At 40.6% G+C, this 25,800-nt stretch overlaps 1 protein-coding gene across 3 annotated transcripts in view; it reads left to right on the forward strand.

Annotated features, from left to right (window-relative positions):
- The window catches only part of Dnah5 (dynein, axonemal, heavy chain 5), a 317,737-nt gene that overhangs the window by 91,041 nt on the left and 200,896 nt on the right, over positions 1–25,800 (forward strand). For all 3 annotated transcript variants that reach the window (XM_039103563.2, XM_063281529.1, NM_001419569.1), the window contains exons 16-24: positions 1,628–1,799; positions 5,705–5,850; positions 10,303–10,465; positions 10,971–11,204; positions 12,676–12,866; positions 12,956–13,043; positions 18,530–18,663; positions 23,651–23,852; positions 24,640–24,875. In XM_039103563.2, the coding sequence (XP_038959491.1) occupies positions 1,628–1,799; positions 5,705–5,850; positions 10,303–10,465; positions 10,971–11,204; positions 12,676–12,866; positions 12,956–13,043; positions 18,530–18,663; positions 23,651–23,852; positions 24,640–24,875 (1,566 nt within the window). The remainder of the gene's footprint in view (positions 1–1,627; positions 1,800–5,704; positions 5,851–10,302; positions 10,466–10,970; positions 11,205–12,675; positions 12,867–12,955; positions 13,044–18,529; positions 18,664–23,650; positions 23,853–24,639; positions 24,876–25,800) is intronic.

A 25,800-nucleotide genomic window follows, 5' to 3' on the forward strand; every position in this document is an offset into this window, starting at 1 on the left:
AGCTACTACGCGAAGACTATACATGGACTGACCCTGGGCTCCAACCTCATAGGAGCAATGAATAGGCAATGAATAGCCTAGTAAGAGCACCAGTGGAAGGGGAAGACCTTGGTCCTGCCAAGACTGAACCCCCAGTGAATGTGATTGTTGGGGGAGGGTGGTAATGGGGGGAAGATGGGGAGGGAAACACCCATAGAGGAGGGGGGTGGGAGGGGTTAGGGGATGTTGGCCTGGAAACCGGGAAAGGAAATAACAATCAAAATGTAAATAAGAAATACCCAAGTCAATAAAGATAAAAAAAAAAAAGAATAAGCAATGGACACGGAAAAGGAAAAGAGCAGTGAGCAGTGGCTGAATGCCTTAGGAAATCCAGAAGCAGCTGCGAATAGAATTATCAAATGCAGGATCTCTTTTTTTTTTTCAAGTAGCTCTTGAGGAAAATGAAAGTGTCTTATGAAAACCATAGAAAAGCATTACAGAAAGTTTGAACTCATTTGGGAGATGTCACGTTTAACAGCCTTCTCAAAGCCCACCAGTACTTCCTATACCCTTCTGACAGGTTCTAGAAAATTAGGAATATTAATGTGACACTGTTGTATATAGAATTTGGCAAACATATCCACCAATAAAAACATTTTTGGCCGACAATGATCTAATATCATGGTAATACCAGTAGTTTCTTTTCAAGTATGAGTTTAAAACGGTTTGTCTTTAAGAAACACATTGATGTGTTCTGTGAGGAGTATGGACTATTCATTCGGTGTGTTTAAGGACAGAATGTGGACAGAATAGGAACTAACCTTGACTTTCCATGGAGAACTCAGACCCCTCCCATTTTAGATCACAAATTCTTTTTCTGACAACAACTAATGGGTTAGTTGAATCGATGCTGATCGATCCTGTCCTGTATTGTAGCCAATGTTGCAAGGAAGTTAGAAAAAAACAAAAACATTAAAATCTTGTCTTTGTATTGTTTATGGAGTTCCTCTTGACTTATGGTGAGGTGAAAAATACTGTAAGTAAATAATGCATTTTTTCCACTTAAGTGACCATTGTGGCTTAGCCTGCCCTGTCTTCAGTATGCCCACTGTTTTAGCCAAGAAGTGATATTTAGAGCCATTTGAAGTCAACACTGACTCTTGACTAACCCTCTGCCCTATGGGTCTTGTATCAAGATTTAGTCGACAGTTCTATCTAGCAATGGCTTTCATGATACAGATAATTGTGACAGTGAGTATGGTCTACAGGAGATGCTCAAAGAGTAGGATATACCTTGTCCCCATAAAAATGGAATGACCGAGCCCACTGGGGCAAATGCAGACATACTATTCCTGTAACTTTACATAGTTTAAAAAGCTACTTGACTTTTCTCTGTTTTGGGCTGGGTTGATGCCAAGAAATGATCCTCAATTTATTTGTGATTCTCAATTCTAACTTACTGGGTTAAGATTTGGTGGGTGTAGAGAAAGAAGTACTTACCAGTCATATGCTTTCTTTGTGACATTCTTCCTGCCAGGATGTTGATATCACAATAGTTTGACCAAAACCAAAAGTTACCTCTCATAAAAATACTAGTATATATTAAGGGTGACATGGAAACTGGCCATTTAGTCACATTCCATTGCAGATGATGCTGTCTGAATACCAGAGAGTGAAGTTGAAAATGCCTCCTGCCATTGAGCAGTTGATGCTCCCGCACTTGGCGAGAGTGGATGAAGCCCTCCAGCCTGGCCTGGCTGTCCTGACTTGGACGTCCCTGAATATTGGAACCTATTTAGAAAATGCTTTTGAAAAGATCAGTGAGTGTGTCTACATGCTTTTTATTTTTCCGTTTTAAGAGCTGGGTTCTTGTTGCCTACTGGATAATTTGTCATTAAAGATGGTATTATAAATAAAATGAGAAATAAGGCTCAAAATGTATGCAGTGAACAACAGATAAGTATAAGGAGTTCAATGGTTTCTTAGAAACTCTAAATATTCACCATTTAACTTTATTCCCAGAGGCTATCCATGTAATTTTGTTGATTCTTACTGCTATTGTTGGTATCCAGATGATTTTTAAGGCCATTTAACCTCTGTACTAATTGATTAGTTCATTCAAATTGTTTTCTTTTCAATCTTTCTCCCTTTCTTTTACCATTTCTCCTCTCACCTCCTGCTCTTCTATTCTTCCTCATTATCCTTATCTCTTAGATCAAACTCCGAGCTCCCAGTGCATCCAGTAGACAAATGCTCTACCATCCCTGCAGACTTCTCAGCAGTGTTGGGGATCGGGGTTTGGGTGCAGCAGTGTGCTGAAGGACAGGACATTTTGAATGAGAAATGTTTAAGCAAGTGCTGGTTTTCTGTAACTAGGGAGCAGTACTTAAGACATGTACGATGGCACACTGTGTTGAATGCAGTTTCCCAGAATAAGCCAGGGAGGCCCCAAACAATCGACAACAAGAAACAAAGCAAAACAAACAGAAAAACTGGGGTCAAAAATGCCACAAAAAAGTCCTCTGGGATGTTAAACAGTTGGATATGTTTGTTTTACATATGGCTTTTCACAGTCTCTCACTGTCCAATAGTGAGAGCTCTTCCGTGAGATACTTCCCAGATTCATAGGTGCCTTCTAGAACATACTAGCTTCAGATCCCCTTTGTGAAGAGGGACATGCAGATTGGGACATAATGGTAGAATTTTTTAAAAAGAGAAGTTTTATTCTTTTTTCCAAACTAGTGTCATCTATCATCTCTTCGTCGTGGCCCAACTTTGTCTACTTTTTATGGCCCAGGATAAGAAGTCAGCTCTGATTACATTGTCTCATGTCCACTCCTCCTAGGGCCTCTGTTGTGCTGATAGCTGGGACCAGAAGTTCTGAATTGCACATGTCTCCTAATGGTGCAAGTTCAACTCCATCTTTCTCCCAAACTGACTGCAAAGGGCTTAAATCTCAGCCTATTTCTTCTGCTTCTTTTCTGTTCGTCTGGTGGTGTAAGTGCTACAATATTTGCAGAATCATAATTGCATAATTTCCATTTCTTCAATCCACTGAACTTCTTTTTCTCACCCATTTTGTCATTACTTCCTGTCTGGGTCATGCTTTCCTGGGACTCCCTTTTAGGTAACTCCTGTGATACTGCTCTCATTCTCTCTTTGTATGTCTCAGTTTCTCTTTGTCTCACCTGAAATAGGACTTGACTAATTGATAACTTTAATTCCTAGAAGCTTGTCTCCTCAGTGTGTTCCTCCTGCACCTTCTAAATAAGTATATTCTACTTACTATAAACTAATTTAGCAAGCACATTCTACTCAAGAATATTTGAGGAACAAGCTAGTAAAGCAGAACTCACCCATGACTTCTGCTTCGGTTCCTGCATCCAGCTTCCTGTCTTAAATTCCCTGGGTAGTGAACTATAAGCTCCTAGATGAGATAACCCTGTCCTCCTAAGTTGCCTTTGGTCATGGTGCTTTATCACAGCAGTAGAAAACCTACCTGAGACAGTTGCATACTTTTGCTTTCCTGAGTGGGAACTAGTTTCAAAGATAAATTTTAGCACAGTTGTTTTTGCATATTAATGAAGCGTGTTTTAGGCTCACTACAGTTTGCAATGGGATACGGAAAGGTGCACAATTAGATAACCATAGTGTTAGGAGGATGGAGAGAGCTGTTCAATGGTTTTAAGAAGGATCCTCAATTTAAAGGTTAGAAAGGAACCATCCGGAGATGCTAAATGGCATCTAGTGTTGAATAGATAGAAGCAATAAGAATGAGTTTCCTTGCCTCTAAGACAATATTCTTTCCAAAATTTCTTTCGGTGGGAAATATAACAAGAGTAAATGAGCTAAAATCTCTAAGGAGGCATTCATAAGGTATATAAAACCTTCATAGTGAGAGTTATCACAATCAAATTAGAACAGGCTGCTAAGGTAGTCTTTAGCAGTATTTTCCCTAGAGAGGAATTAGGATTAGAGCATTAGCAATTTGGGTATTTTATTAGATGCTAGCTAGAGAGAAGTAGGTAGGGTCTAAGGAAATCCTAATTCTCCTTTTTAAATTGTGTTTTCTTTTTATAACTTAAACAAGGAAGATAATGAAGAACAAAATTGAGCATCATTATAGATATAGCCATTGTAGTTGGGCACCTCATGGTCAATAGTTCTCTGTACTTTGACCATTTGTGGCTCTCTGTGATGGTCTCAATGTGCTGCTTAGAGGAGCCACTTTGAGGGGAGTAAACAACAGTGTTAAGTCAGGAACAGTCAGTCGGATTCTTCACAATTACAGGGGTCGGAAGTCCAAAGAGTCTCACACAGCTAAAATCAAAACATCTTCAGAGAAGTTTCTTCCCAGAAAGTGCAGAGCAATCTTTCCTTAGCACTTTCCAGGTTTTACAGGCTTCCTCCATCTGTAGGAGAATGACCATGTTCAGAGTTAGCTGCGTCTCATGGCCAACCTGTTTTCTCTCAGCCCCTCTCCATCCATGGTCATGTTCTTCGCTATCTCACTTTAACCTTTCCCAACTTCCTCTTAAGAGCTTTATGACAACTCTGCCTAGATCCAGAAAAGTCTCTGAATCTCAAGGTCCTTAATACATCTGCAAAGTCTCCTTTGTCCTGTAAGGTAATATTCCCAAAGGATTAGGGATCTTTTTGGGAAATGCCTTTTTTTTTGTTTTGTTTTGTTTTAACTTTTTGCAAATGTCTTTGAAGCTGTTGTGAAGAACCAGGAGGAAACAAAAGATTTCTGTTGTGTGCACTCACTTAAGCAGAAGTGTTGGTTTATTTTGCACCAAATAGCATTGTCCAGAAGAATCATCTGGTATATTGAAAAGTTGCCTGAATGAACTATCTTGAAAATTATTGAAATTGAGGTATTTCTTTAGGTAGTGAAGGTATTGATTTAAGGAAGAGTCAAAAGTAGCAGAATTTCATTCCACAGTTGTGGAAGGCACCCTTTGCAATGGGCACTGACATAAATGTTTAAGATGTGATGATGGAAACATGAATTATCAAGGGAGCAGACATAAGAGTGGCAAGTATGATTCGCACAAGATGGAAGAATGATCAGGCCGTAGGAAATCTAGGACCAGGTATTCTCTACACACAGTCATGGTTGCCCTTCTAGGAAGATGAGTCAGCGCCAGGCAGATTTGGAAGCCAGGAACTGTTACAGGAGGGATAGTCTACAACAACCACATGTGTAAAAGCCAAAAGTACCAAGGTAACTATGGTGCTTTTAATAAGAATGACCCTCATAGGCTCGTACATTTGAAAGCTTTGTCCCAAGTTGGTGGAACTGTTTGGGAAGGATTAGGAAACATGGCCTTTTTTTGGAGGTGTCTCACTGAAGCGTGGGTTTGAGGTTTCAAAAACCCATGTCATTCCTAGCATGATTTCTTTGCCTCCCTCTGACTAAAGGTTGTGTCTCAACTTGTAAACTCTTAGTTACTGTTCTTGCACCATTCCTGACTACCTCTTTCCATGTTCCCCATGATAATTAGCAACTCACTTTCTGAAACTGCAAGTAAGCACCCATTAAATACTTTCTTCTGTAAATTGTCATGGCCATGGTGTCTTTTTACAGTAATAGAAAAGTAACTAAGACACACATGTATAACCCAAGCATCTCTAACCCCAGTGTTCCTGCTATCACCCAATCATGTGTCCATGTTTACAGAAATGCTACACCTAATCTGTCATCATTTTGTTTTTCCCAAAGAGGACCTGGAGCTGCTGCTTGACCGGATCAATGACTTGATTGAGTTCCGCATCCATGCCATCTTGGAGGAAATGAGCAGCGTGGCCCTTTGTCAGCTCCCTCAGGATGACCCCCTGACTTGTGAAGAATTCCTCCAAATGACAAAGGTCATTAGAAGACTGATTAAAAAATACTTTCTTGAATTAAGGTTTTTAAATACAGAATGAATATTTAAAGCATAAATTAGGAATTAGAAGAAATTCTCTTCTGCTCCGTGATAGAAGTAACTCAAATGTAGAACCATCTGACAACATGAAGAAAAAGAAAATGTTATCTAAGCAGCCACTTACAATTTGCTTCTTTTCACATCTGCTGGAGGGAGCATTGCTGTGTGGCACATGTTTCTAAATTTTCCACATATTTTTTTAAATGAAGGGCAGAGGTGATTTTTTTAGAAGAGCATCAGTAAGCAAGGGTTAATTATGAAGTAGCTGTGGGCAAGCTGTCTTATCAGGCACCCCAAGGAGCCGTTTCAATACTCTATATTGTAGCATAGAGTCCTGTACTCCCTCCTGGGAAAGCCGGAAACTCTCAGAGGCTCGTGTGGAAACTACTCGGGGCAGAGACTGTGTTTACAGGTTTATCAGGCATCAATATATGAAAATGCTCCCCCTCCCCCAGGTCTCCATTATTTCCCAAAATTCTTGCAAACAGGGTGCTTTTCTTTCTACATTAGGATCAAGCTACTGTCAGAGAGGGGCTATACCTTTCGGGAATGACACATTAGCCTTGTTTACAACATTTCCTGTGGGTGTTCTGGTGATAGGAACTCTTCAAGGATGGCTTTCATATTGTTGGTCAGTAGTGCTTACTGACCATGACCCATGACATTCCTGTCAGCTTGTGGCTACCCTAGAGATGGGACTTATCATCAAGGCAGAGTGACAGCCACAGCTAGATAATGCAGCAGGCAGGTAGAGTCTGGGGGAAGCCTGGCACAACCTTTCTCTTTCTAGTGAGGATTCATGGAGAAGTCTTTTCACTCAGCTGTCAACAATGGAACAGTGAAACTAATTCATGGGCAAACGTTTTGTCCAGGGAAGTTCAGTGCTTGACTGCTTGGTATTTGAGGTTCTTTTTGTAAAATTTAAATTTTATTTTATATCATCTGTGTGTGTTTGTGTGTACGTGCATGTGTGTGTGTGTGTGTGTGTGTGTGTGTGTGTGTGTGTGTGTGTGTGTGTTACACACAAAGGCCAGAAGAGGGCATCGGGTTTCTGGAGCTGAACTCATGTCCTCTCTTGGCCTGAACTCTGGACTCTGGAAGATCAACAAGCTTTCTTACCTATGGAGCCACTCCCTCCGTCCCCAGTGCTGTGAGTTTTTAATGACTTCAGTCACCATGACTTACTCTGCTTTACATGAAAAGACCCAGAGTCTTGGAATCTCAGTATTTTTGGTATAGACTATGTTCTTTACAGAAGTATTCTAGCCACAGAACCCATGTTTCTCAGCCACTTAGCCGTGAGGACCCACCTGAATCGGATCTCCTTGGAAGAGGAGGGTTTCATGCTCACCGGCAACTCTTTAAGCGAACCAGGCGTTTGGTGTTAAAACCTATTTGCAAATTTGGTAAACTTCAGTCTACTTTAGGGTTGCCCACATTTTAGAATTCTGTTTGCCCTTCTCACAATGATTTTTAATATTTTTCCAGCTGATTTTTATGTTCCCTCCTCATCATAAGTTCTGTGGTTTACATCGAATTTTAGATATTAAAAACAGAGATATTAGCATTTACACCAATCATATCACCATTGTTTTTATGGTTTTATGTTTTCCACAAGTCTTGCTGTACTCACTGCAGGCTTGCATACAGCTTTTATGCTTTGCCTCTTAGCTTGTATTTCTTTGCTATATATATATATTTTTTTCATGTCACTCAATGGCTTTCACAGGCAGCACGTAAATGATACCTTCATAATATTTTATTGAGATGATATATATTGCTTCTTACTATTGGACATTAAATGGCTTCCAAAATCGACAATTTTGCCAAGAGCTACAATAAATATACTTGTATAATTTTTTTTGGTCTTCAGGACCATTGCTTCCAAATGGGATTATTGTGTCATATTGTTTAGTTTCATTTCACAGCTCTTTATGGTTATAGACAAATTGTTTTCTCAAAGAATGATCCCAATGTCTAATACCATAATACAGTAATACCAATTTCACTACCCTTTGACAAATACTGTTCTCCTACAATTTATTAATTTGAGTTTGAATAGCAAAATCATATATCTAAATTAATCTATATATTTTGATTACCAGTGTAAGTAAGTGCTTTCGGTTGACTTATTTCTACGAACTGTTTGTTTTGTATTTTAAAACTGTTTTCATTTATGCATATATTGTTTTAAAATTTTTAATTCTTTTATTTTTGAGGATAAAATATAATTACATAATTTCCCCATTCCTTTTCTCACTTCAAATACCTCCAGAATTTCCTTCTTGCTCTATTTAAAGTTCATGGCTCCCTTTTCATTAGTTGTTATACACATATACATGTGTATATTTCTATATATATTTCTAACTACATAAATATAGCCTGCTCAGTATGTATAATGTTACTTACACATATGTTTTAGGGCTGACCATTTGGTTTTGAGTAACCAGCTGGTGTGCTCTTCCTAGGAAAGACTATTTCTGCTCTCTTCAGTGTTTAGCTGCTATAACTCTTTGTGTTGAGTTGGAACCTCTTGGGTTTTTTCTTTCATGAGAGCTGCTTAATAAAGAAGGGGATGTTGGGGACTCAAAGCCAGAGCCTTTGGACACTTTTTATGCCTGTTGTCAATGTGGAAATGAGTCACTGAGATTGGCAGGTGCTGTAGGGAGCATCTTTGGTTTAGTTTGATGTAGGAACATTTAGATGATGCCATCATGACATGGTCCTCATTCATTCTTTAAATTTGTATCTTGTTTGCACTTTTATAATTATGTCTTCTCTTAGAAAGAGTTGAGGGTCTTGAATAATCTTGGATTAATAGTATTAATCATTGAGAGTTGCTTCCCCTGGTCCCTCTTCAAGTCATTTTTAAAACACACTGAGTCCAGTAAACCTCTCCCATAGGTACATGTCTGTGGGATAATCCACTAGGACACAGGCAACCTGCCAGTGGGCGTTCCTCAAGGAAAACCAACTCTCTTTCCCCCATCAACTATCAATTCTCCTCAGCTAGGATAGAGCCCGAGGAGCTTCTCTTTCTCCTTGCTGAATGTTTTAACTGGCTTGGTCTTATGTAGGTATCTACAGTTGTGAGTTTTTGTGTGTAATAATCATATCATGTATAGATATAGGCCAGCATCTCACAGTACAACTCCTTGTTTTCTGGCTTCAAACACAAAACAAGACTGGGTAAAGATTTGTAGTTACGTGAAGTTAAGTGAAGATATATATCAAACTAAGTTTAAAAGTTTGGTCCAGGAAATACTAGAATAACCAAGTTTAAAAGTTTGTTCCACACATTAATAGCATCAAGATGTCACATCTCCTGCAGAAGAGGGGTGGGTAGAAATCAAGAGTGATGAGTGAGGAGGTATCAGAACCGTGAACTATTGGATGTGGACAGTCCATGAACATGTTAACGTCTCAATGTATAAATCAATGAAAATTGAAATGGACTTGGAAACTGTGACTGACAAAGTCTCCATTCACTGAGCTTTCCCTCAGTAGGCGTAAAAAAGACACTTCTGTGTGGTTTACCTATCTTTATCTGTCAGTCACAGAATCTACCACAGAGCTTCATATTGCGTTACATTTGTCTTGCTTCATTCCTGAGAAAGGTACAACCTAGCTGAAGTGAGAGTAGATCTGAAACGGTAGGAAGGGTAAATTCACATCATAGGAAGGGCAAATTCACATCATGTGAAGGGCAGATTCACATCATGTGAAGGGCAGACTCACATCATATGAAGGGAATTCCATGGGATGGGAAAGCTGCTGATGGCTTTGGAAGTTGCATCTTCTATGCTGGGGAAAAAGCACCAAAAAACCAAACCTAAAACCAAACAGCAGTACCCTGCAGCTTTGCTCTGTTCACTTGGATCCAGTTGGTTTTCTTGTCTTTCATGCTTTCCTTTTGGGATGCCTGGCTGGGGTGAATATGAGTATGTTGCTGTGTTAGTTACTTTCTTGGTTTCTGTAGGTAAAATATCATTACAGAAGCAACTTAAGGGCAAAGGGCTCATTGTGGGTTACAGTTCTGGGTTACAGTGTTTCCCGGCAGGGGAGTCAGAGTATCAGGCATTTGAGACAGCTGTCTATGCTGCTTTTCCAGTGGAGAAGTGAAAAGGATGCTTATGTTCAGCTCACATTCTTCACTTTTATATAGTTTAGGGTTCAAGCCCAGGGAGTGGAACTACCCACTCTAGACAGATTTCTCTATCTCATATAATTCTAATTCCCAAACTGATGACTGAGATTAACCGCCACAGTCAAGTCATCGCTTAAGCTAAGGTATCAATTGAAGGCTAAATCTGTGTGTTCTGATCTTCCTGATGAACTTTCAAGAGCTAGATAAAGACATGTGACTGTCGTCTTCTGTTCTTGTTGCTGTTAGGACCTTTGTGTGAATGGCGCTCAGAAACTCCATTTTAAAAGCTCCCTAGTGGAGGAAGCAGTAAATGAGCTAATAAACATGTTATTGGATGTGGACGTCCTACCTGAAGAAGCATCTGAAAAAGTCCGCCATGAGAATGCCAGTCCCAACGGGGACACTTCAGGTCAGAGAGGAGGGACGCTTTTTTTTTTCCTCCAGGATATTTGCTGAAAACTAAAATTTAATTTTCTATTCAGCAATCAGTTTTATACTTCTATAAAAATACCTCAATTTTATTCTGATATTTATGAATCTGAAGTTATGATTCTGCACAAATGGCTTGGTTGCTTATCTTAAATATTTTGTGTTAAACTATACAAAACTTTTCCTACAGAGAGGAGGAAGATGTCATTTCCCAAGGTTTTTAGAACTATTGTTGGGAGGGAACACACTAGAATACAGGTCCTTGGGGCCCAGTGTATAACTTTTAACCTACATTCCGGGATCTGTTATTGGCTATTTTCTCACCTGGAGACGATCTCTATTGGGCCACTTTATGCTCGAGTTTCTTCTTCCTATTCCTCTGTGATCTCAGTTTCTCAGATGTAGGGCATTTAACTGATATTGAGCTTGCATGTAGTTTATCTTAATTTTCTCCCCGTGATGTAATGGATCAATCTTTCTCTCAGGAGGAGGAGAGGGGTGTGCCGAGGCCTTGGCATCTTCCTTTAATGCTGGGACTAGTTCTCTGCCGTTAACCACAATTGCAAGAAAGAAGAAAGAAATGGAGGTGTTAGAGGAAGCCCGTGAGCTGCTCTCCTATTTTAACCACCAAAACACGGATGCTCTTTTGAAAGTGACCAGGAATACACTTGAGGCCATTCGTAGGCGCATTCATTTCTCCCACATGATTAACTTCCGGGGTATGCTCTTTGCACAATGTTCTGTTGGTTAATTACGTAGAAGGGGTGTGTGTGTGTGTATGTGTGTGTGTGTGTGTGTGTGTGTGTGTGTTTTGTACATCCCTATTAAATTTAAATAATTTAAAAAACTCTGCTCTTCAGAGTGTTAGAATTCTAAGCAGCATGAACTTTGGTCATCTCAACAGATTCTATGATGGGGATTTTCTCATCACTTAGGTTAAAACTGAGAAATCCAGGACCCAGAAAGATTAGTTTGCCAAGATTACTGAAATCCCAATGACACAAAAATCAACATAATTTAAAATTTTCCTGCAATAAGACAAAAATATGAAGAAAGTTATTTAATCCAAGAGAGGAAAACCTTGAGGGAATTATCAGTGGCAAATTCTTAACCAGTCTTATTATTAACCAATCTTATTAATGATAAGCAATTGAGGTCATCCATTTAAAATTAGAATTTATTTTAGTATTTCCACAATACTTCAGCTTTTCATTCTGAATACCCTCATTTTTTTTTCTAGCAGTGTTCAGAAAAAGGTTTTGGCTTTTCTACGTGTGCTTCAAACCCCACAAAGAGTGGGGGTAGTCTGAAGTTAAAATCTAAATTAAGAAGAGTAGAGAAGGAGATAGTAATTAATTGAGATGAAATAGGATAATAAAATCTTACTTGGAAGATTTGTAATGAAAGGGGAGCATACTATTGCATTTAAAGTGGATGAAGAAAAGAAAGGCCTATGAAAGAAGGTTCTGGGGCAACTTTGATTTACTTCACAGTGAAAGACAGTTTTTTCCTTAGACACAAGGCTGTTGGAAGAATGCATCGAATGTTGGCTCGTAGGCTAATACATTAAATCACAGTTAGTGCATAGCCTTGTGCATTGCAAGTGTTTTCAACCATATAAACATCACCTGCGGTTCCCGTGCTCATACACATGCATCTCTGTCTAAATACCTAAGCCGATAGCCATAGCCCACCTTCAAAGCCTCTTTATTATAGATCATGAGTTACATTTGCATTTGTTTCCTGCATGTGAAACGGCTCCAAAGTTTGGAAGGTATTCACTGTGGAAGGTATTTGATTCAAAACTCCCAAAGTTGCCTGTTTGAACTTTCGTTTATTATATAGTGTTTGTTCTTTGTTTCTTGCTTGCTTACTCGGCACTCACCTCATTGTTGGCATGACTTTGGTTGTCACTATCATGCTAGAAATGTTGGGTAGGACTTTATACTTAATCCTCATTCTTAGTTGGAAGTCTCCTTATGGGGAGGTACCAGCAAGCTACCATCGGCAGAATGACCTGGGATCCACTGAATCACTGTTAGTGTTGAGCAAAGCCAGATCTTCAGATATCCGTGCACTCACTGACTTGACCAATGTTTGTCCAATTACACGAGTATTATATATGCCTTAGTTTTTTTGGAGAGTATTAAGTGTATTCCATTTTCAACTAAACACAGTGTATTAACTCAGACAGTAAAGGTGCATCTAAGGTGAAGCAGAACCATCTTCCCATTTTCCGGGCAAGTGTCACCCTGGCCATTCCCAACATTTCTATGACTCCTGCCCTGGAAGACATACAGCAGACACTGAACAAAGCTGTGGAATGTATCATCAGTGTCCCCAAGGGGGTTAGACAGTGGAGCAGCGAGCTGTTGTCAAAGGTTGGTAGAGTGTGAACTACTGATTCATTTGGAAGTTGCTGTTTTTAAAGATGGGGCCAAGTTGAAGAGCATCCTTTTTTCCATTCCAGAGAAAGATGCGTGAAAGAAAGATGGCTGCTGTGCAGAGCAATGAAGACAGTGATTCTGACACTGAGGTGGAGGAAAGTGAACTCCAAGGTAAGTATGCTTTAGAGGTTTTAAAGATGGAAAGCCCCTCCCTCCCTCCCTCCCTCCCTCCCTCCCTCCCTCCCTCCGTCCCTCCATCCCTCCCTCCCTCCGTCCCTCCATCCCTCCCTCCCTCCGTCCCTCCATCCTTCCCTGCTTCTCTTTCTCTCTGTCTCTGTCTCTGTCTCTGTCTCTGTCTCTGTCTCTCTGTCTCTCTGTCTCTCTGTCTCTCTCTCTCTCTCTCACACACACACAACACATGCACGCATGCTCATGGAGGCCAGAAGATGGGGCTGGAGTTGGGAGCCACCTGATACAGTGCTGGGAACTGACCTGGGGTCCTTTGTAAGAAGAACAAATGCTCTCGATTGCTAACCCACGCTCCCAACTTTTAAAACATAGTCATTGCAAGTCATGTTTTATAGAGACCTCTAGTTATCTCCTGCGCCATATGTAGTTTTCAAATCATGTTCAATAAGAGTATCAATCTCTGAGCCCATTTTGGGTTTAAAAACGTTAAGATCCACATACTGATCTGTCAGTGTCACATTATCTCCTGCTTCTGTTGCATCTGTTACAACTGCTGGTGCATCGCTGATGTTTGGTCTGATCTATTAATGGCTGAAGACAAGAAATGCATTTAATTTCACACTTTACTGAGAAACTGGTTTTCCTCACGATCCGTATTTCCTGGCACGTTACAGATACTTTGACCTATTAGTAATTCTGTTTTGTTAACACATCCTGCTTGCTGCTGTGCATCCTGCGGCCTTCATTTGTAGTCTGTAGAATTGGGGAGCATAAGACATCCGAGTTGCTAATGATATCAGATGTCATCTTCAGTCCTCGCACTCCCTTCCAGTCAGCGCTGCGGTTAGCAGACGGTTTAATTTTGCTGGTGACGCTCTCCGCTGAGATGATAAAATGACTATGAGGAAGAAACTGAAGCCAGTACTTCTTTGAAATAGCACTAATGAGGAAGGTAGAAAGAGTCGAAAATACTTCCCTGTAACTAACTTATTCATTTATTTTTAGCTTAAGCTAAAATGCACTATCTGGAGCTGGACAGATGGCTCCCCAGCTAGGAATAGATACTGCTCACGCTACAGACCTGAGTCTGGTTCCCAGCATCCATTTCTAGTGGTTCATGACTGCTTGCACCTCTAGCTTCAGGGTATCGGACACCCCGTTCTGGCTTCTGTGGGCACCTTCACTTATGTGCATATGTATGATCCTCCTCCCCCACAACACATACATACAACCAAACCATGGATTAAACCTAAAACAGCACTGATACTATGGAATCAGCTTCAATCTAATCTGGAAACATTGCTTTAGCCCCTAGAATCATTTAAAATTCAGAGTCTTCTCCTAAGAATGTGTTCAATCATGAGCCACAGCCAGAGAAGAAAAAAAAAAAGTACTGAGATCATGACCAAAGAACTGAAGCAACAGACTGCAGCCTGGCTGCCTTTAACTGTGAAGTTTAGAAGGTTTATTTCCTGTGTGTGTGTGTGTGTGTGTGTGTGTGTGTGTGTGTGTGTGTTGTTGTTGTTGTTTCGTATGGTTTGAGTATCATCATTGTATAATTTTAGCACATCATTTTATTTTCTCAGGACGAACCCCTGCACCACTGAGCATCCCTTTTGCTTTCCATTTTTTTCTTAGCCCATGGAAGCCACTGATCTATGTTCCATCCCTAGCAGTTGATCAAGCTATGTGTGGGGTCCTGTGACTGCTTTTCCTCATCTGTCATGGTACTTCCGTTTTCATCAATGTGTAGCATGTAACATTTATGCTACATTTTCCCTATCGTAGTGCCGTAGATGGGACCCCAGGCCCTGCACATGCCAGGCAAGGGCCCTGCTAGGGGCTTCATTCTCAGACTTGTTTGTTTGAGAGAAGAACATGTGTAGCTTAGGCTGGCCTTGAACTTGTCAGATCAGGATACTCTTGAGCTCAAGATTCCCACTCCTACCTCCTGAGCGCTAGGATGGCGGGGCAAATAATATACACTTCTTTTTATCAGTGAATTGTATTTCACAGTGCAGATCACCTGCATTTTGTTTATGCTTTGGTAAGTTAGTGCACAATTCGATTGTCTTTCTTTTGCTCTATCATGAAGAATTCTGGCACACATGTAGCGGTGCTTCTGTTTATTGTGCACGCGCTCATGTGCACGCACACATTTGTTTGCTTACATGCATACGTGCACGTGTGGAGGTCAGAAGCTGATGGTGGGTGTTTTCCTCAATTGCAGTGCATCTTGTGCTTTGAGACAGGATCTTTCACTGATCCTGGGAATCATCAACTGACTATGCTCCCTGGCTAGAATGCTCCAGGGATCTGCCTGCCACTCAACCTTTAGAATACATTTACATTACAGATTCGTTCTCAGTTTCTCATTGACATCTTTTGGAGAATCAGAGTTATTAAGTTCCACTTAGCTGTATTTTCATCGTGTGTCCAAGAAACAGTTGCTTGGCCTAAGGCTGAGGGGCTTTGTACCCTTTTAAAGTTGTGTAGCATTTGTATTTCAGTCCACGATTCACTGTCAGTGACGTTGCAGTTCATTAGTTTCAATGTGGGTGTATACTTGTACCACCACTGTTAAGCTAAGAAATCATTTACGCTCTAATTGAATCTTCTTGAGATCTGGGTTGAAACTCGCTTAGATACGAGTGTAAATCCACACGTTTATTTCTGGACTTCTGGTTTTGTTCTGTTAATCTCAGGCCTTGCTTGTTCTATTGTGACATTGTCTTCACTGCTATAGCTTTGTCATAAGCTCTCAAAAATTATTTACTTATAATTTCCCAATTTCATACACCTATATCGTTCTTTGTTCAAATATCTGTCTCCTTTTTAAAAAATATATTTATTTTATGTTTGAGTGCACTGTAGCTCTCTTCAGACACACCAGAAGAGGGCATCAGATCCCATTATGGATGGTTGTCAGCCATCATGTGGTTGCTGGGATTTGAACCCAGGACCTCTGGAAGAGCAGTCAGTGCTCTTAACTGCTGGGCCATCTCTCCAGCCCCATTCTGTTTCATTCTTTCTCATTCCACTCCCATTAAACCCTTTCTTCTTCCAAAGAAAGAACTTTCTTTCTTCTTTCCTTTCCATGCCATTCTTTTCTGTGTGACTCATGGCATACAGTCGAGGCAGTCTGTGTGAGCATGAGTGGCCAGGCTCACTTGCTTGAGTGACAGCAGGGCCGCAGGAGTAAGGAATATAAGCTCCACTGCCTCCCCACTCTATCGCGGACTCCTCTGGGAAGTCAGGAAGTGGGAGTCCTGTACCATTTTATTATTTTCCCAAACTCGAGTAAAATATGCTGGATCCATCATGTTTCTGTAAGATTTTAAGACCAGCTTGTTAGTTTCTATGAAAAAAAAAACAGTTGAAACATTTAAATGGGATATGCTGAATCTGTACATCAATATGTGGCATATTTCAATTTAAAAGGATTTAAATTGCACAAAGCCATGCCACTGATCACACACAGGATGATGCCTATGTGAACTCACAGAGACGATGGCAGTGCATGCAAGGCCTGCACAGGTCCATGCCAGACACGGTCATAGCACTGAGACAACAGAGTGGACGGTGTCCCATACCCTAACCAAGAAGCTATTTGTAATTGATGACCTGCCAGGAAAGGGAAAATCAGTTTCCTCCAACGGAGTCTCAGTTCAGGGCAGGCCTCATGCCAGGGAGTTGACCAGCAGGAAATGAATACTGTGTGTGAGTGTGTGTGTGTGTGTATGTGTGTGTGTGGTGTGTGTCATATGTATGTGAGTGTGTGTGTATGTGTGTGTGAGTGTGTGTGAGGGTTTGTGGTATGTTGTGGTGTGGTGTGTGTATGAGTGTGTGTGAGTATGTGTGTGTAAGTGTGGTGTGTGTGAGTGTGTGGTGTGTGTAAATGTGTGTGAGGGTTTGTGGTGTGTGTGAGTGTGTATGTGTGTGTGTGAGTGTGGTGTGTGTGTCAGTGTGTGTGTGCAATTTTTCTCTTACTTTGGCATATTTTGTCTTATTGGGCTTTTGCTTAGTTGTTTAGATTCTGAGTTTTTTTTTAAAGAGAGAAAGAACATAAAGTTTGGTGGGTAATGGGAGGAGGGAAGGATCTGGACTACATTGAGGAGGGAGGAAAGCATGTATAATTAATAAAAATTTAATAATTAAAATATATTAAAATTAATTGATAAAAAAGAGAAACTCTTGAGGTTGAAGTACAATGAAATTCAGAATAGGAAAAAGGAAATCGGAGTGCTGAATCACAACATTAAAAACAAACAAACAAACAAACAAAAAACAAACAAAAAAAGAAAAAGAAAAAACAAAACAAAATCAGAGAACATAACAAAATACAAGAAAACAAAAAGCTAGCTAAGCAGCAGAAGAATGTTACGGACGAGCGCTGACCTCCCTGGGCGAATTCTGTAACAATTCATATTGTTTGCAGCATCAGCTGCAGTAGTGTCTGGCTGTTTAGAGGTCAGCTAAGAGCATATGGAGATCTCCCTTACAGATTTGAGCCCAGAAGTCCCACCCTTTGCTTAGGGACTCTGTTTAGGAGAGAAGGAACAGCACCCAAGCTTTACATAATGATTATGATGGCCTCAGTGTTAGGGAGAGTTGAAGACTGGGCATTTCCCCCTCCTTCCTTGGCATGCTCACAGCTCTAGGTTTGTGCATGTGCGTGCGTGCGTGCGTGCGTGCGTGCGTGCGTGCGTGCGTGTGTGTGTGTGTGTGTGTGTGTGTGTGTGTGTGTGTGGACTTTGGATGTTCCAGAGCCAGAGCCTTTGAGAGTCTTCTGTGTCATGGTCACTGCTGGTGCCTTTCTTTCTAGATCCCAAACTAACCACAATGGCCCCGATTTTCACCTCAAACTAACTTTATCAGTCTTAGATACTGATAAAGTTAAGTGACTGGGGTGATTGTGTAAATTTCTTTCTTTTCTTTGGACAAAATACTGCGTGGCTGAAGCTTTCCCTTGTTCCAGTCAGTGAGGTCCTGACTCAGGCTAGACAAAGATCAGTTCTTTGGACCCAGTTCATGCAGGGAGCTTCCAGCTACGACAGTCAGTAACAATTCTTCAGACCTTGCCAAGGAGACCCAAACTTCGCTCGCCCCATCATGGAATGCTGGGCTACAGGTTTTCATAGCGGTGAGATGTAAGACTGTGCTTGTTTCAGGCTGTCACACAGCCGGAGAGGAAGCAGAAAACTGAGAGCCGCAGAACGTGCTATCGACCCAGGATTCCTTCTTGAAGGAACGCTCTTTGGATGGCTGCACACCTTGATTAATTTTATTAGTTCCAGAACAGTTAAGGTTGTCAATGCCCTCTACCCTTCTCATTGCTTTTATGCAGATCTTATGTGTCTTTATCATTATAGAAACCTTCACTTTTTTTTCAAAATATGTTCTGTTGTTTTTCAAAATATGACTGTTGATATTAACATTTATGTTTTTCTTTTCCTCTTTGACTTTAGAAACACTGGAGTTAGCATCTGTAAACTTGCCCATTCCCGTGCAAACCCAGAATTATTATAAGAATATTTCTGACAACAAAGAGATTGTGAAATTAGTCTCTGTGCTCAGCACGGTCATCAGCTCCACCAAGAAGGTATGTGTGTCTCAGGCCCTGGGCTGCCTGGCATGCTTGTGCACATGCCCCATCATAAGCTCACCCTGCGCGCAGCCTGATTTCACCCCTGATAGTGTCCCCTGAGCAGTGAGAGGCATCTTGTCTGTGTACACTGAATGCCTGTTCACTGAAGACCCAGTCCCTGTTGGTCTCTTGGTTAATATCTCTATCCTCATTTGATCCCATAAATGAATCTATTGTCTTTCCTGAGAGACACAGCCAGAATACAGCAAATACAGAGGCGAATGCCAGCAGCAAACCACTGAACTGAGAATAGGACCCCCATTGGAGGAATCAGAGAAAGGACTGAAAGAGCTTGAAGGGGCTCGAGACCCCATATGAACAACAATGCCAAGCAACCAGAGCTTCCAGGGACTAAGCCACTACCTAAAGACTATACATGGTCTGACCCTGGACTCTGACCTCATAGGTAGCAATGAATATCCTAGTAAGAGCACCAGTGGAAGGGGAAGCCCTGGGTCCTGCCAAGACTGAACCCCCAGTTGTTGGGGAGGGTGGTAATGGGGGGAGGATGGGGAGGGGAACACCCATAGAGAAGGGGAGTGGGAGGGGTTAGTGGGATGTTGGCTTGGAAACCGGGAAAAGGAATAACACTCGAAATGTAAATAAGAAATACCCAAGTTAATAAAGATGAAAAAAAAAAGAATTTCATGAAGAATAAAAAAAAAATCTGTTCTGTTCAAACCCACAATTCAGACCAAGGGAACAATTCCCCAGCTCTCTTTCAAAGAGTAAAACAGGATAATATGCAGTCTCTCTCTCTCTCTCTCTCTCTCTCTCTCTCTCTCTCTCTCTCTTTCTCTCTCTCTGTTTCTATGGGAACACTTAACTGTATGTGCACATGTAGAGGTCAGAGGTTGCTGCAACTTCCTTTATTGCTTCCCACCTTATTTTTGAGAGAGGGGGTTTCTCACTGAATCAGAGGCTCACCTCCCTCTGCTCCCACTTTGGCATGGGTTGACTGGCTGGCTCGATTTTCCTTGTACTACACACCTGTGGCTAGGATTATGGAGGTGCTTCTGCACCAGGCTTTCTGCAATGCTGGGCATGCAAATTCAGGACTCCAGGCTTACACAGCAGGCACGGGCACTCTCCCCACTGAGTCATCTCACTCAGAGTTTCTGAGTTCTCATACTAGGAATTACCTCCTGGCCAGTAGATGACATACTTTCACTTTCTTATATGTGGGTAGGCAGATCTACAAATCATCAGAGGAAAAAATATATATGGAATTCAGATAAAATGGAGTATTAAATAATTACTACCATCGACACAAACTCATACTGGCTGTCCATAAAGCCGATTTAGTTTTTTTTCCACCCTGCTTCCTCAACCCCACTTCAATTTTCCTTTTGTATTCAGACAAATTTGCCCTTATAGGTAAAAAGACTTAAGATACTGAAATCAGTTTTTTAATGGCTATGCTGCATACATTTAATTATTTTTCATTAATTAATCAATTAATTAATTAATTAACTTTACATCATGATCACAGCTTCTCCCTTCTGTCCTCCCAGTCCCTAACTCTCCCCTTACTCTTCCCCTCCCTCACCCATTTCTCCTCAGAGATGGGGAGGCCTCCAGTGGGTATCACCTGCCTTGGCATATCAAGTTGCAGTAGGACTAGGTGCCATCTTCTTCTATTGAGGCCAGACAAGGCAGCTCAGTTAGGGGAAAGGGATCCAAAGGCAGGCAACAGAGTCAGAGGCAGCCACTGCTCCTGCTGTTAGGGTTCCCACATGGAGACCAAGTTACACATCTGTTACATAGGTGTGGGGCTCCTAGGTCTGTCCCATGATGCTCTCTGCTTGGCAGTTCAGTCTCTGTGAGCCTCTATGGTTCCAGGTTAATGATTCTGTAGGTTTTCTTATGCTGTCCTTTACTTCTCTGGCTTTTTCAATACTTCCCCCCCCTCTTCCACAAGATTCTCAAGCTCCACTTAATGTTTGGCTGTGGGTTTTTGCATCTGTTTCCATTGGTTGCTGGGTGGAGCCTCTCAGAAGACAGTTGTGCTAGGTTCCCTGTCTGCAAGAATAGTATCATCGAAATGTATATAAGAAATACTCAAGTTAATAAAAAAAAAGAATAGTATCATATCATTAATAGTGTCAACAGTGGGCTCCCTCTGATGGCATGGGTCTCAAATTGGGCTAACACTGGTTGATCATTCCCTCAATTTCTGCTCCCTCTTTATCCTTTTGGCAGGAAAAATTGTGGGAGTAAGGTTTTGTGGTTGGGTTGGAGTCCTTATCTGTTGGAAGTCTTCCCTGGTTACATAGCTGTTTCAGGTTCCATATTGTCTATTGCTAGGTGTTTTAGTTAGGATCACACTCATAGATTCCTGGGAGTTTCCCTTGTCCTGGGTTGCTAGCTCGTCCCAGGAATGCCCCCTTCCACCTTTTCCAATGCTGTCTCCTAGTTCTCTCTCCTCACACACTTGATCCCTCCTGTTCCCTTCCCCAGTCTTTCTCCCACCCAGTTCTCTCCCTCCATCAATTTCCAATGTCTATTTTATTTTCCCATTCTCTGTGAGATTTAAGCATCTTCCCTTGAGCCCTCCTTGTTACTTAGCTTCTTTGTGGATTGTAGCATGGTTATTCTTTACTTTATGGTTAATATCCACTTATAAGTGAGTGCATGCCTTGTTTGTCTTTCTGTGTCTGGGTTACTTCACTCAGGATTATATTTTCTAGGTCCATTCATTTGTCTGAAAATTTTATGAGGTTGTTGTCAATAGCTGAGTAATATTCCATTTTCTTTATCCATTCTTCAGTTGAGGGACATCTAGGTTGTTTCTAATTTCTAGCTATTTAGAATAAAGTTGCTCTGAACATAGTTAAGCAAGTGTCCTTGTGGCACGGTAGAACGTCTTTTGGGTATATGCTCAGGAGTGGTATGGCTGGGTCTTGAGGTAGATTTATTCTCAGTTTTCTGAGAGACCATCAAATTTATTTCCAAAGTGGTTGTACAAGTTTGCACACCCAGTAGCAATGGAGAAGTGTTCCCCTTGTTCCACATTCTCTCTAGCATGAGCTGTCAGTTGAGTTTTTGATCTTAGTCATTGTGATGGGCTTAAGATGAAGCCTCAGAGTCATTTTGATTTGCAATTTCCTGATGACAAAGGATGTTGAACTTTTCTTAAGTGCTTCCAAGCCATTGGAGAGCCCTCTGTCAAGAATTCTCTAATTAGCTCTATAACCCATTTTTAACTGGGTTGTTTGGTTTGTTGATGTCTAATTTCTTGAGTTCTTTATGTATTTTGGATATCAACCCTTTGATGGATGGAAGGTTAATGAAGATCCCAATCTGAATGCTGCTGCTTTATCCTGTTGACCTTGTTCTTTGCTTTCTAGAAGATCTTCAGTTTCATGAGGTCCCATTTATTAACTTGTTGATCTTAATGCCTGTTCTATTGGTGTTCTGTTCAGGAAGCTGTCTCCTGTACGCACACATTTATTAAAACCAGTTAATTCTTAGGTGCTTCTCAGTGTTGAATGAGTAGTTGTTTAGTAAGAGCATGTTTTCTGAGGCTGTTTTTGTTTTTTTTTTCCGGAGCTGGGGACCGAACCCAGGGCCTTGCGCTTCCTAGGTAAGCGCTCTACCACTGAGCTAAATCCCCAGCCCCTGAGGCTGTTTTTAATAGAATAAGCTACATTTGTTTGACTGTACCAGAAAAGCTGCTGTTGCTATTATTAGATGAAAAAAAAAGTCATTAGGTTGTGCTTAATGTATTCCCCAGGGAACAAGTCTTTGCATTTATTCACATTTGATCTTTTGCTCTTGCATTTTGAAGATCCTGTGTTCAGCTCCCCTCTAGGGACTGCGTTCACATATTCAACAATTATTTATCTACTGCTTAGTTTATCAGGTGCTGTATTATAGGAGAGGGGGAAAAAGTAGGCTATGAAAGTAAACAATTAGATATATTTTCAGATGCCTCTGTAATTCTAGTGAACACAGCCAGCACTTGTGTTAGTTACTGCTCTAGGCTGTGAGAAGGTGACTTACAACAGAACCATAAGAAAGGATGGGTTTACCTCTCTCATAGTTTGAGAGCACAGTCTATCATGGCAGAGAAGGCATGGTAGCCATAGCATGAGGCTGCTTGTCATCACAGTGAATCTGCAGTCAGGAGGCTTCGAGAGATGAATGCAGGTGCTCAACTTATTTTCTCCTTCCTCCATTTTAATTCAATCCAGGACTCCCAATCCATAGTATAGTTATGCCGTCATTCAGGGTGGTTTTCTCTCCCCAGTTAAACTTCTCAGACATCCTCACAGACCTGTCCAAAAATGTGTCTTTTAGGGTGGGTCCTAAATCCAATTGAGTTGACTATAAAAACTAATTGCCACAAAGTAAAGCCCAGTGCTTTCTCTGAACATAATTATTCACTATTGTGGAAATCTAAGGATGAGGCACAATAGTTTTAATGACCTGGAGCTAGCAACAAAAAACTAATGTTGGTATTTCTTAATTTGTGGTATTAACTATAGGAAAGAAATATACAGATCTCAGTAGTGATCTTTAATGTAGTAGTGAGTCTAACCAGTGAGGACCCTTGGAGGAGACTTGAGGAGAGAAAGAAGAACCCACAGGATTCTTCTTCTACATTTCCTGATGGCTCAACCTTACTTGTTCTTTTTAGCTTACGGTCAACCTATAACAGATATTCCTGTTCCCAATGGCCAACAAGAACTTTCTTTCCTTCTAGTTTCTATACAGTTCTTCTTCTCCCTTTAGACTAGTGATGACAAGATGCTAGCCCCCACTTATTGCTAATGTCATTGGTATAGCTCATTTCTATGGCTTTTCTATTTCATTCCACATAACTAACTAATCGTAGTTAGAGCTCCGTGGTAACCATCAAATGAGCCAATCTTCAGTTGCATCAGCATGCCATTTCAGACTCTTCCTTTTCTACACACATCTATAATTTCTATTCCAGGAAGTTATCACATCCATGGACCGCTTCAAATGCTACAATCACATTTGGCAGAAGGAGAAAGAAGATACCATTATGACCTTTATTGCACAAAACCCTTTGCTTTCTGAGTTTGAGTCCAGGATTCTTTATTTCCAAAGCCTGGAGCAGGAAATTAATGCAGAGCCTGAATACATCTGTGTGGGTTCCATTGCTCTATACACAGGTTGGTAATTGTCTCTCAGACAGTCATGTAAATCCAGCAGCATTACTCTGTCTCTTTACCTAGATTATAGTTCCAGGGAATTCTAGCTTTCTTCAGGATTGATTTCTTTTCAAAGTTTAAAAGCAATTTGAAGATTTGTTTTTAGTTCTCATGTGCATAATTATTAATTCTGGTCTATCTTAACACTTTGCTGGTTAACTTGAAAATAAAGGGTAGTTTAGAGAAAGGGGAGGGGTCTGTTGTAGTTAGAATTAGGACTTAGCTGTTCTAAGTAACAATACCAAACACTTGAAGCTTATCCTATACATTCATAGGTATATATATATTGTGTGTGTACTTCAAAATGTTATTCAAACTGTAAAAAAAATAAGATTTATATGATGCATGAGTTTTAATGATTAAGCAAGTTTGTGTGTGTGTGTGTGCCTGTGTGTGTGTGTGTGCCTGTGTGTGTGTGTGTGCCTGTGTGTGTAGTATTGTCTTTGTGGTGTGTCCATGTGCACACATGGACATCAGAGGACATCAGGTATCCTACGATACTGATCTCCATTTTATTCCCTTGAGATAGGATTTCTCTCTGAACCTTAAGCTTGACAAGTTTCAGCTCTGTTAAGGGCTCATCAAATGCTCTCATTAATTGAACTGTATCCCCTGCTTGGAAACCATTTTCAAATTCTATTTTACGTATTTCTAAACTCATAGTATTCACTACTCGTGAAGAACCCAATGTGGCATTTTACATTGGTTCAAGGTTCCCAGCTGACCTGTGGGTGTTTTGCTTTTACAGCTGATTTGAAGTTTTCTCTGACTGCAGAGACGAAGGCCTGGATGATGGTTCTAGGCCGTCACTGCAACAGAAAGTACAGGAGTGAGATGGAAAACATTTTCACAGTTGTTGAAGAATTCCAGAAGAAACTGAATCGGCCAATTAAAGACTTGGATGATATTCGGATTGCAATGGCAGCCCTGAAAGAAATCAGGGAGCAGCAGATCTCCACTGACTTCCAAGTGGGACCAATCGAGGTAGATGGGCAGCTTGTCTGTCACAGAAACATTTTCACCCCTTGGATGCCATTAGGAGGAGTATTAACGGGTCTGTGTCGGAACAACAAATGGGCATTAAAGCTAAAAGCAGCGATTTCAGCACTGAGGCTGCCCTTTGTGGGGGAACGTTTTAACTCCAATTCTTCTAATGTCTCCCCTCTCAAAATGATATTCTCTTTATGTATGTATGTACATATATATATATATATATATGCTTATAATCTGCTAAGTCCATGTAGTGTTTTTTATTTATGAGCCCTTGAGATTGGATAACCTGTCATATTAATCTTTTTCGTTCAAATGTTTTGCATTCTAAGAGCAAAGACTTGACTCAAAGTTTGGTTGGAAAAGACTTTCTTGTACCTGACTGTCATTCTTTTTTATTATTTTTAAATTTATTCTTCTCTCATATATTACATTCAACTGCAGCTTCCCCTTCCTCCTCTTCTCCCAGCCCCTACCCCACTCCTTTTCTATTTTCAGAGAAGTGCAGACTTCCTGGGGACATCAACCAAACATGACATATCAAGTTGCAACAATGCTAGGCATCTCCCCTTATATTAAGGCTGAATGAAGTAACATATATAAATGATATCACACACACATATGTATATACATACACACATTCGTATATGTATATATACATACATATATACACACATATATATACATATATATATATATATATATATATATATATATATATGTATATATGAGGAAAAGGGTCACAGAAGCAGGCAAAAGAGTCAGAAACAGCCCTGCTCCTACTGAACAAAGTAAACTAAAATTTAATTAAAATGGTGTCTTATTTTGTTACCCTAACTTTAGAAGTTAAGTTTTATGTTTTCTCCTTCACTTGATATAATTTTATAGTGTTGAAATACAATTTTGGAACCTAGTAAAA

Source organism: Rattus norvegicus, chromosome 2 (genome assembly GCF_036323735.1).
Source record: "Rattus norvegicus strain BN/NHsdMcwi chromosome 2, GRCr8, whole genome shotgun sequence".
Lineage (NCBI taxonomy): Eukaryota > Metazoa > Chordata > Mammalia > Rodentia > Muridae > Rattus > Rattus norvegicus.